Source organism: Myxocyprinus asiaticus, chromosome 47, assembly GCF_019703515.2.
Source record: "Myxocyprinus asiaticus isolate MX2 ecotype Aquarium Trade chromosome 47, UBuf_Myxa_2, whole genome shotgun sequence".
In the NCBI taxonomy this organism is placed as follows: domain Eukaryota; kingdom Metazoa; phylum Chordata; class Actinopteri; order Cypriniformes; family Catostomidae; genus Myxocyprinus; species Myxocyprinus asiaticus.
In genome coordinates this window covers 17540425-17552364 of record NC_059390.1, presented here as the reverse complement: position 1 = coordinate 17552364, position 11940 = coordinate 17540425, and the positions used below count along the sequence as shown (strand labels likewise).

Here is an 11940-nt window from a genome sequence, read left to right as displayed (position 1 = left end):
TATCTAAGGGAAAGTTTGAATAAGTTTAAAGATAATACAATTTTGAATAGTGTTTTATTTTGTCATAAAAGTTTGAGGCTACAACAATTGAGTTTGTAGTTTTGATGTTGTAGTTGTACTGTAGTTTTGAGAAATGTGTTCAAGGTTTCAGGAAATGTGTCTTAGCAATTGACAAAAAACTAATTGTATTAGTTGTAATTCCTGCAGGTCTGTGTCCTTATGATGCTCTAAATCCTGTATGATTACTCCAGAGTACTCCAGAGCACTCCAGAGTAGCCTATTAAGTTACGATGGCTTTAAGAAATGGGCCGCAAAACTTAAGATGAATCGTAAGATGGATTCGACATTCTACTTAGGCTTACCACCATGCTTTTGGGAAACAAGGCCCATGTCAGTCAAGAGCAGAGGGCCAATCATAACAGTGGGCATTTGCTGTCAAGTCTTAAAGGAGAAGCTGCACCAAAACCAAGAGTTTCTGACAGAGGGTCAAAATGAGAGCGGAAAATGACCGTTTTACAAATATATGTGTTTTGTACAAAAAAAACAAACAAAAAAAAAACATGTCATGACTCCTTTAATATAGTGTAGGTCTATCTTTCTCATTCTGTACAAGTTGTTTTTGTCATCTTAGGCAGTGGAAAAACATGAAAAATGTAAAAGCTTTTGCTGATGTGTTGAGGGATGTTCACAAAACACATAATGCAAGGCACATGTATATTTTGTAAAAATATGTGCATAATAAGTGTCTCCATATTTATCTCACCAGACATATCACTTAATTTTGTTGCAAAATGAATACCAGACATAATGTAGGTTTTTACCTAGTTTAAGCATGTATTGCAAAAATCTCATATTTACATGAAAGGATTTTTTATATAAAGGTGTATTGCAAATTCATATTGTTAATGTTAAGTAATACATAATTCTGGTGTAGGTCTGTCTATCTCTCCACAAGAGGAAATTTATGAATTATTACATTTTGTACACAAAAGATTAAAATATGCAATTTAACCGTAACAGACAAGATATATAAAAAGAACATAACAATGGCCTCAGCATGCTTTGCAGCACACATTATATTCATCTTCTTTGGAATGGTGTGGACTCTTGTAGCGTGAAGCATTTACTTGTTTCCATTAATCATGGTATAAATATTGGGGGCGGGGTAAATCACCAGTAACCATGGTAACAATGAATGTGTGCTTCTCCAAGCTGCAGTAATACATTTAATCAAATTTAATATCTATCCACTGGTAAGGCTAAGATATATAAAGTGCTGTGATCCCTCTTTGTCCATACAGTTTGCAACCTTTCCTGCATGATTTAAAGAGGTATTTCAGCAGTATTTTCAGACCACAATTTCCTCTTCTTCACACAGTTATGCTGACTCTTGGAATGCTTATGCGTATATCCTGCAAACAAGACAACAGAGATAGACTCAAATAAATCAGCATGGATTATAAAGCATGATGACAGTAGTTGTTAAAGAGATAGTTCACCTAAAAATGAAAATCCTCTCATCATTTACTCACCCTCATGTCATCCCAGATGTGTATGACTTTCTTTCATCTGCAGAACACAAATTAAGATTTTTTGAAGAATATCTCAGCTCTGTAGTTCCTCACAATGCAAGTGAATGGTGACCAAAACTTGAGTGTGGGTGAGAAACAGATCAATATTTAACTCCTTTTTTACTATAAATCCCCACTTTCACTTTCAATTCCAAATTCTTCTTTTGTTTTTTGGTGATTCGCATTCTTCTTGCATATCGCCATCTACTGGTCGGGGCTGGTCAAAGGTGTAGATTTATTGTAGAAAATGACTTAAATATTGATCTGTTTCTCACCCACACCTATCATATTACTTCTGAAGATATAGATTTAACCACTGGAGTCTTATGGATTACTTTTATGCTGTGTTTGTGCTTTTTGGAGCTTCAAAGTTTTGGTCATCATTCACTTGCATTGTGAGGACCCACAGAGCTGAGATATTCTTCTAAAAATCTTAATTTGTGTTCTGCAGAAGAAAGAAGGTCATGCACATCTGGGATGGCATGAGGGAGAGTAAATAATGAGAGAATTTTAATTTTGGGGTGGACCATTCCTTTTTATGGTTATTGTAAACATTTTTACATTAAAAAGTCTGTAAAGCATGTACATTTCAGCTTTTCGTCAAATATTCCTCATGATGCTTACAAAATAAAATGTCTTATGTACCTTTTCTGCTTGTCTATAATCTGGATGTATCTGCAGAATATGCAACATGGCATCATGTAGTGTGGGATAAAAGATCGACGTATTAATGGCGTCATCAAAAAATTTACACTGATGAAGCTTCTCCATGATGTACACTGTAAAGAGAGCAGAGCTGCCTTAATGAAGAGCATTTAGGAAAAAATTGCTGGTAATATAGAAAATGAATTAGGTTGTTTTACCATCGCAGGAAACAATGTAGATGTCCACCTCAATTTTTATAAACTCTTTCAGGGTCTGCATAAACAAACATGACCAAGGCTTAAAACAATTAGATAAACCAGACCCAGTGGAAGTGTACAATATATTGTAGGCCTACCTCATATTAAGATATTTTACCGTTTTAAGGCCCTTGAGTGCGGCTATATCAAGGAACGTGACTGCAGAGAAGTCCAGGACCAAACTGTGGATGTTCACAGGAGGGACACAGATGTTGGCAGGGAGTTCTGCGTTCCAGTTCACCTGGATGGGAAGATTTGAGTTGTCTATGGGCTGGTCCAGACCCTCTATGTTGCTTTCATCTTCTGAACTGTCAGTAGATGGTTGATGTGTTATCTGAAGGCCCCTCTAGATTAGGAAAGGATGCAAATACTATGACTGGAAGAATCCCAAATCGTGCAGTAGTTTTGAATTGACTTCAACTAGTCTATGCTGCTTAAAAACTTTATCAGAAAGATGTAGACTACTCTTAGATTGATTCAATCAATAAAAATAAAAAAATTGATAACGCACTCAGCTTTGAGCAGACTAAGCAAAGACAGGCTTTAGTCCATTCAAATTTACAAATGAATAGTAATAATGGAAAGGACATACGTCAGACACCTGCAGTTCTCCATTAATCAACATTTTTCTGATCTTTCGCAGGGCTTTGCTCCTTTTCTTCAAAACTCTTAAGGGACTAAAACCGACCTGGAAAAACAAAAACAAAGATTTACTGTAGATGTACAACACACTCCTTTGTCTACACAGATTGTAGGGGTAATGAGGCACTTATGAGGCAGATGAAAGTCAGAAAACTTACAGCATTCACCAGTTTATCTCTGAAGAAGTCAATGTTACCAAAGAAGATGGGTGAGGGTATTTTGAATATTTTAACTCCTTCAGGTTCATAAATCTAAAATTAAATTAAAATGCTTAATGCAACATTTTTTGGTATTTGTAAAAGAAAGAGGAATCTAAAGGAAGGGAAAAAGAGATGAGTACTCACTGAGAGGTAGTCTTTGCGATCCCTGTAGATGTCAGTTCCAGTGATGTTTGCCAGGAGAGAGCATCGTGGGCTGCAACATACAAAATTAAACAATAGTTTGGCTTTGTTAGGGGCTTGTCAGACTGACACTGCATCTAAAAACACAGCACTATTGCAATAGACGCTGAAAAAACAGCGAGATGTAGTATGGAAGGCCTAATTATCTGTTAATGTTCCCAAAGTTACTGTCATAATAGCATTTTTACTAGTAAGAATTTCAATTACTGAGCACTCTAACTGAATTTTTTACTTGTAAAACTACAAATTAAATTCTAACTAGTAGAAAATATATTGTAGAGCTCTCAATTTAAAATATTACTAGTACAAATGCAATTACGAGTAACGCTGGGAGCATTAAAAGCTAAATCGGCTTGCCATAATGTGCCGCAACAGTCAAAGACGTTCGTCTTGCGCACGTTTACATAGAAAGATAATTGAACAATGCAGGCCCCAAGGGGCTGTTCACAGGGAACGTTTTTGCGTCCATCATACGCTGGAGCCCCTTATGAGATAGTTTTGCGTGCCCTCGCAATAGTTTTGTGTTCCCTCGCAAAAAATTTACCATAATTTTACCACAGTAACCACATTTGAACCATTATATTAACTGGGAAACCAAAGTAATAATACAGAAAAACGAAAAAAATAAATAAAAATAAAATAAATAAATAGTCATAAAATCATAATTTTGTGGTTACTATGGTTTTACTCCAAATACTTCAAATTGTTTTACACAGTAACTATAATTTAACCATGGCATTTGTAGTAAAATCACAAGATTACCAATGGTTACCATATGGATACAGTATAGCTACTGTATTAAAACCATGGTTAGCCTAATACAGTCATGGTTACAATAATATTACTATACAGGATTTTTGCCAAAAACTATGGTTCTACAGTCCACAATTTCATTATAGTAAAACCATGTTTCCGCAAAAAAAAAAAAAAAAAAAAAAAAAAAAAAGCCGAGGGGGGCCTGGGTAGTTCAGTGGTAAAAGACGCTGGCTATCACCCCTGGAGCTAGCTAGTTTGAATCCCAGGGCATGAGAGTGACTCCAGCCAGGTCTCCTAAGCAACCAAATTGGCCCGGTTGCTAGGGAGGGTACAGTCACATGGGGTAACCTCCTCATGGTCCCTATAATGTGGTTCGCTCTCGGTGGGGTGCGTGGTGAGTTGAGCGTGGTTGCCGCGGTGGATGGCTAAAGCCTCCACATGCGCTATGTCTCCATGGCAACGCGCTCAACAAGCCATGTGATAAGATGCGCGGGTTGACGGTCTCAGATGCAGAGGCAGCTGGGATTCGTCCTCCGCCACCAGACTGACCGTGCGTTCAGACCAGAGGAGACGAGAGCGTCAAAATTCGCTCTGGCTGCCCTGCCAACAATGCTATTGAAGATTCGTGGACGCTCTGACGTAGTTGAAATAGGCGTGTTGGTTCAGAACGCTTGGTTTTGTGAACTATATTTAAAGGGGCCGCAAAACATCCAGACATGTCGACCAGTCTCTTTTTGCCGACCTATCACAAGTAGCGTATATCCTCATGAAATCTTTTAAATGTGAAAGTAAGAAATCGATCGATGGCAGAAAGTAATTAAATATAAAAAGACAAACGCTGATGGTATAAATGTGATACCGATTGATCAGGCAGCATGGTTTTGCATGCTATGGCGCCAAAATTAGCCATAATATCCACTTCATCAACTCACCTGGCACACCAACAATTTCAGACACCTTTGTCCACGCATCGTTTTTTTTATTTATATCCCTGTAAGCAAACAGGGACAGATCGTACATTACGGGAAAACCCGCCACGGCAATAATTAGTTTCTCCTCCATTTTGTCTTCGGAACTATTTTTTGGTGGGAACCAAAGTTTACACTGTTATGTTCTCTAGACTTCGCTAGAGCGGAGCACTTCTATATTCCAATAGGTTGCCGCCGAACTGTGTCAAAGCTCATTACCATAATGTTGCCCGCACTTGAACTTTCCTCTGACGCCCACAACGCCCAAGACGCGCCGGCCACGGATGCGCCGCTTCTCGCTGCTGAGAGACACTGTCTGCAATAGAAAATGAATGACTTCTGGTCGATTTGACGCTCTCGACGCCTCTGGTCTGAACGCACCATGAGGCGAATAGCTACGCAACCACGAGGACTTAAAAGCACATTGGGAATTGGGCATTCCAAATTGGGAGAAAAAAAAACATGAAACTGTAATGGTTACTACTATAGTAAAGCCATGCTTTCCACTAAAATACATGGTTACTACAATATTGCTGTAGCAAACCATGGTAAATTTATTGCAAGGAGACGCAAAACTGTTGCGAGGGGATGCAAAACATATTGTGAGGGAACGCATAATTTATTGCGAGGGCACACAAAACTATTTCAGAAAAACAAATCCCCATCCTGTCCTATAAAGGGCTCCATACTAAATGGGTGTCTTTGACAGTCTTGCTGTTTTCTCAGCATTTTGCGCGAGCGCCAGTTTCACATTGTATCAAGTAAAGAGAACTTTAGCTATTGAAAAGATATACATGAGACCTCTACATTCGGTTCCATTCATTGAGCTGCTTTTAGATTTTTTTAACGCAAGAACACTCAGGTACATTAGATTTGTTTTTATTTAAAGGTGTCATCCACTCACAATTGAGCCCTGAAGACCACAGTGAACAATTCTGCCACAATGCCCACAGCCAACCCCAGATCCAACCCCAGGATAATAGATGCTACAAAGGTCACCACCCAGGTAACCTGATAAAGAAGTGAAAGATACTGGCTTGAAATACTGACCTAGATCAAAGATTAAATTAATATTAGAATAAATAAATTAATTAAATAGAGCATCTGATTTGGTTGTTTATAACAACTAGCTTTAAGAAACTGTTGCTACTGGTACTGAAAGTGAGATGTTGAAGTCAGAGGTACTGAAAACAAAATCACAAACTCACAAAATCAGGCCGATCATTGTTCCATAAGAATGGCAACTCTTTGACCTGCATCAGCATACCTTTCAGATTAACAATCACCAGGGCACCAAGAACAGACTGAAAAGAATAGCAAAATGGTCATTAGTTGTGCATATTCCTACATTACTACACTGACTTTATAGAACTTCAATTATATAAACAGCCTAAATTATGCTTTTTGTATCATGTTTTTAAAGAGTTAAAATTCTCACCCTGGGTAATGGTTCAAGCAGGAATCCTACTGCTACAGTGACAATCAGTACCATCATGGCAGATAGAATACTAGCTATCTACAAATGTTATAAAACAAGTTAGTTTTCATCTAGTCAGTGGATAATTTCAGAGCAAGATATAGGAATGTCTTTATGAATGATTACAAAATATTTACACACACACACACACACACACACACACACAAATTAAGAATGTTGGGTAACGGTGATTTTAAAAACTACAGCTCCCATTAAGTGTACAAAAAATATTATTTAAGCTTTTGTTCGTGCATTATGTGCAAAACTGGAACAAAATTGGATCCATATATGTTAAGTGGAGTACAGTAAACAGTGTTGAGAACAGACAGAATGGCATAAGAGTTTACCTGCGTCTTCCCTCCTGTGCTCTCCTGTATGGCAGTCCTCGAAAGGGCTGTGCTGGCAGCAAATGAACGGAAAGATGCCCCAAACATGTTGCTCACCCCAAACGCAATGAGCTCCTATGCAGATAAATAAATTAAAAATATGTCCATTTTTTTCAAAATAACACTTGAGGTGTTACCCCAGAATTTGTATTGCTTTGGACTGACCTGGTTTCCGTCGATGGTGTAGTCGTGTTTGACAGAATAGACTTTAGCTACTGAGAAAGCCACGGCAAATCCTACTATGGCCATAGGGAAAGCCTCCACTGCACTCTGCTCAATGACTTCCAGATTTGGAGCAATAGGAGATTCATATCTAAGATCAAAAGAGAGCTGTCAAGTCTTTCCATTTAGAATAGTCACTTACTTGGACAATATATCTCTTTCTACTTTAAATACATTTTAAGGCATCCGTCAATATTCTAGATTTCTTACCCGTTTACCATCTCCCCAATAACGACCACGCCAAATCTCTCTTCGAAATTGAATCCAAAGGAGACTCCGCAAGCAATAACAGTCTGATGGATAGGTGTACATGAAGTGGTGAGGTTTGGTTAATGAAAGCTATTTTGTCTTAATATTGTCATGTGTTAACTCAATAATTATACCCACCATGATGACCTCTATAGGTATCGGCACAGGTAGTTTCGACTTGAATTTATCATTGATCTCTTTCACAATAAGCACTACTGCCATGATCACAACAGATGTCACCAGATCTGCCACGTTCGTGTTAGTGATTTGAGAGAAAACGTCCACTAAGGTCTGAAATCAAAAAGCAAATGTTTGATGTATCGACCAACAAGTCATACAGAGCTATTGAATACTAATTCCTACATTGCTGGTACCTTAAAAGTCTTCCAGGATTAACTTTTTACTCACATATATAATGGCGAGTGGGCCATTTCTACCAGGAAAGTCTAGTCCCAACACAAATCTGAGCTGGGAAACCAGAATTTGAACAGCAGCTGCAGTGGTGAATCCCGACACCAGAGTATCAGACAGATACATGACAATGAAGCCCACATGTAGTAGCCCCATTATGAGCTAAATGAAGAGAAGAGATTCCATATGTCAAAGCGGTAACCCTCATGTTGTTTCAAACACAAAAGATGTTACGCATAATTTAGCATCAGTTACCACTCATCTTTTTTTCCATACAGTGAAAGTGAATTGGTTTGTATTGTGTTCCACAGAAGAAAGAAAGTTCAAATAAAGTTCAAGTAAATAATTAAAAACATATTATTTTAATGGGCTTCATGTAAAGATCTGTGATGTACCTGGAACACCCCCATGAGAAAAGTAACAGTGGAAGCAACAATAACTCTCTGCTCTTCAATGCTCAACCCTTCAAATCCAGTGATGTTTACTGCAGGTCCCTCATCAGGCACCAGCCGTGTGACAACAGCACCCACCATTAGACTCAAAATGGGGAAAGCCCCTAAAAAAATCAAATTAAAATGAACAGCCACTTTCACTTATGTCCAAACCGTCACTTAATTAGAATGTCTGATTAATTAGCCATTTATTACGTTGTGTAAACATACACTGTAAATGTATTGCATGACATAGCACACACCTACTGAGATGTGTCTGGAGGTGCCCAAAAAGAAGTAGACTATCGCAGGGAAAAATGCAGTATAGAGTCCATATCCTGGTGGTAAGGAGGCCAGCAAAGCAAATGCAAGTCCTGATACAAAATAATAATAATTAAAAACAATTATGCATTAATGTTTCAAAACCACAAAAGGATTCTCTAATCACCTATTTTTAAGGTCTTGGAAGTTTGCTTATTATTTGGCTTAAGTTTGAATGAAAGTTCAAAATGAGTGATATTTAGACAGTTGCATTTTTTGAGTATATGCTTGCTGAGCTATGATGGCATTTTGCGCTCTCTTAAAATAAATGTACAAAATTCATGCATTTGCTTTTTTGTTTTGTCACACCATAACTTTTAAAAATGTAACACAAAAAAGAAAAACTACCACAGCACTTTCCTAAACACCTGTTTGTCACTATACACTGCAAAAATTTCCTGATCCATGAGATCATTGCATGCAGTGTCTAAAGTTAGAATTTAAGATCATCTGATCTAATATTTCATAATTTTTAAAATGTTGAAAATTTAGGCAGTTAATGAAAATCCCTGTAATTATTTCATATATTTTGAGACAAAATACTTATTTGTTATTTTCAGTTTTGTTCAAGGTGATTAAATTAAACATTTTTCTGTCTATATGTGAAAGGATAGTTTGTGAGAAAAGGCCTCCATTAAACACATTGTTTTTCTTAAGTGGAGTGAATAGATTTGTTATGAAAAATGTTCAAAGTGGGCTCACATTGACTGATCCAATCACAATGAGATTATTTGTTAATATAATACTTGAGATGTTATGAAATGTCAAATGTGACCAAAATGAACAGGAAATAGTTAACCTTTTTCTGAAATGTTTATTTTGTATAAGCATTATCTTAATTTGTCACTCAAAAGAGCATCTTGCTGACAAAGTTGACAAATTTTGCACTATAACTAATGCCCCATACTGTATGTCTACACGATATGACTATAAACCCCCTGCGGGCCTTTTTCCCCAAGTGTGGGGTAAAAGGCACCCTTGACAACTTTTTTAAAAAACTTAATTTTATTCAAAACAACCTTCTGTTATTATTATTATTTTTTTTTTTTTTTTCACACAAATTATGTTGCTCCATCAATATTCAATAAAAAGAATAAAAAGAAATCTTGATACATTTTGTGACCAGAAAAAAGCAAATTTCCTTGAGATGTGCTGTTTAGCCCTGGTGTATATATATTTATTTTAATCTCTCTGAACTGTCTCATTTTAGACAGTTGCATTTTTTGAGTGTATGCTTCCTGAGCTATGAGAGCATGTTGCTGTGTTTTTTTTTTATTTTTTTTTTACAATGTTTACATTGCATGCAATCCTAATTATTCACGTTGTCCTGGATAATTTTTCTTAAACTATATGTTACTAAATTGGCATTACCTTGTAGCACTGCAACTAATCCAGTGCTTATGCCAGAAACTATGTCACCCAACAGCCATTCTTTGATATTGTAGTTTTTCATCCATCCAATAATGGGCAGAAGTGAAAGAGCCGCATTCTTTGCACGGTTTGAATCACAACTACAATGTGAGAAATAGAAACAGAGTTCAATACAGCTTCTTAAAGGAATATTCTGGGTTCAATATAAGTTAAGATCAATCAGCAGCATTTGTGACATAATATTAATTACCAAAAAAATCTATTTTGACTTGTCCCTCCTTTTCTTAAAAAAAAAAAAAAAAGCAAAAACTGAGTTGACAGTGAGGCGCTTAAAATGGAAGTGAACGGGGCTAATTTTTTTAATGTTAAAATACTCACTATTTCAAAATTATAGCCACAAGACATCAACAATATGCATGTAAACATGATTTTAGTGTGATAAAATCACTTGCTTTTTCTGTGTAAAGTTATATCCAATTTTATAACCTCTTTGCCATGACGTCAACAAACACTACAAACCTCAAATGACTGTAAAATGACAATATAAACAACTTTACAGCTCAAATAACACATTAGTTTTAACAGAAGAATTAATGTAAGTGCTTTTATAAAATTATAAGCTTCAAATTTCTGCCTTTAAACTCTCCAAAAATTGGCCCCATTCACTTCCATTGTAAATGCCTCACTGTAACCTCCATTTTTGCTTTTTTTAAAGAAAAGGAGGGACGAAAAATACATTTTTGTTGTAATCAACATTATGCCACAAATGCTGTCAATTGAGTTTAACTTATATTGAGCCCGGAATATTCCTTTAATGCATTGTTTGAATTTCTTTCCATGAATTGTTAGACATTTTCAAAGTTTAATGCATCCAATGACTACAATTCTATTGTGCTCATATTAAGATGCATAACATAAGCTTAAAAAGATCTGCAATAATAAATGTACAATTCAAGACAATGTAGAATGAAATATCTGATCTAATAGGAGAGATCGACTTATACTGAATTACAACAATAACAATGAAAATTCTTACTGAGCCATGCTATTTGATTTCAGTCAATAATTCTAATTCTCACGTGAAATAGTTTCTCAGATGGTCCAGTGGAGTTTTGCGGTTCCTGCTGATCCTCTCATGTTGCTCTGCAAAGGAATCCTCTGAAAACAGAGGCCTTACCACCACATAGTGTCTGCCAAACGGCTGCATCCTTATTGGTCAGTTCTCAAACATGTATGCATTGTTTCCAACACAGAATAGAATGTTTTATATAGTCTTGAGTGGTTAAATGTAATTAGTCTTATCACAGATACTATAGGGTGTCATTTGTGAGCTTTTAATCATTGATAGATTTTATCACAATATGAATTTCTGAGTCATTCTTCCTTATTTGCATTCTTTGTACAAAAGGAACATCTAAATGTTTCCTTTCTCCAAAATTTATTTTTATACTGACTCAAAATGTCTTAGTATTCGTCTGTATTGTTATAGTAAGGGTTGGCTGCTTACTGAGCCAACAAGCACAAGTGATTGAAGATCATGTGTTTATATATGGTGGGTTATGTATGTTAACTCTGGGACATCCATAATTGTCCAACTTGATTAAACCAAGTATGTTCCTGGATCAATATCCTTTGTTTGTCATGGAATAACATTCCCATCAAACAATTCGAACTCTTTAACACTAATAAATAAACTAACCCTGAGATCAGATGGAAATTATATCATGAATGTTGTTCAAGCCCCTTACCCAAGCCCTGTATGCCTAACCCATAGACCTAATATTAATTTGTGATTAGGTTACTGTAATAGGTTCATAGGAATTTTGTTCCAG

At 36.4% G+C, this 11940-nt stretch overlaps 1 protein-coding gene across 2 annotated transcripts; it reads right to left on the bottom strand.

Moving 5' to 3' along the window:
- Positions 1-660: 660 nt before the first annotated feature.
- Positions 661-11315, bottom strand: LOC127436718 (chloride anion exchanger-like). 2 transcript variants are annotated; one of them, XM_051691033.1, is made up of 19 exons: positions 11188-11315; positions 10109-10248; positions 8680-8790; positions 8381-8541; positions 7983-8147; positions 7713-7865; positions 7536-7618; positions 7269-7416; positions 7065-7178; positions 6679-6756; positions 6449-6544; positions 6145-6251; positions 3460-3529; positions 3274-3366; positions 3066-3161; positions 2592-2819; positions 2435-2489; positions 2217-2350; positions 661-1412 (listed from the first exon to the last, which is right to left on the bottom strand). In XM_051691033.1, the coding sequence occupies exons 1-19, from the start codon at positions 11313-11315 to the stop codon at positions 1371-1373; spliced, it is 2202 nt and encodes a 733-aa protein (XP_051546993.1). In that variant the 3' UTR covers positions 661-1370. The 2 variants fall into 2 exon arrangements, with proteins under 2 accessions (XP_051546993.1, XP_051546994.1); XM_051691034.1 differs by lacking the exon at positions 3274-3366.
- Between the last annotated feature and the right edge of the window lie 625 nt (positions 11316-11940).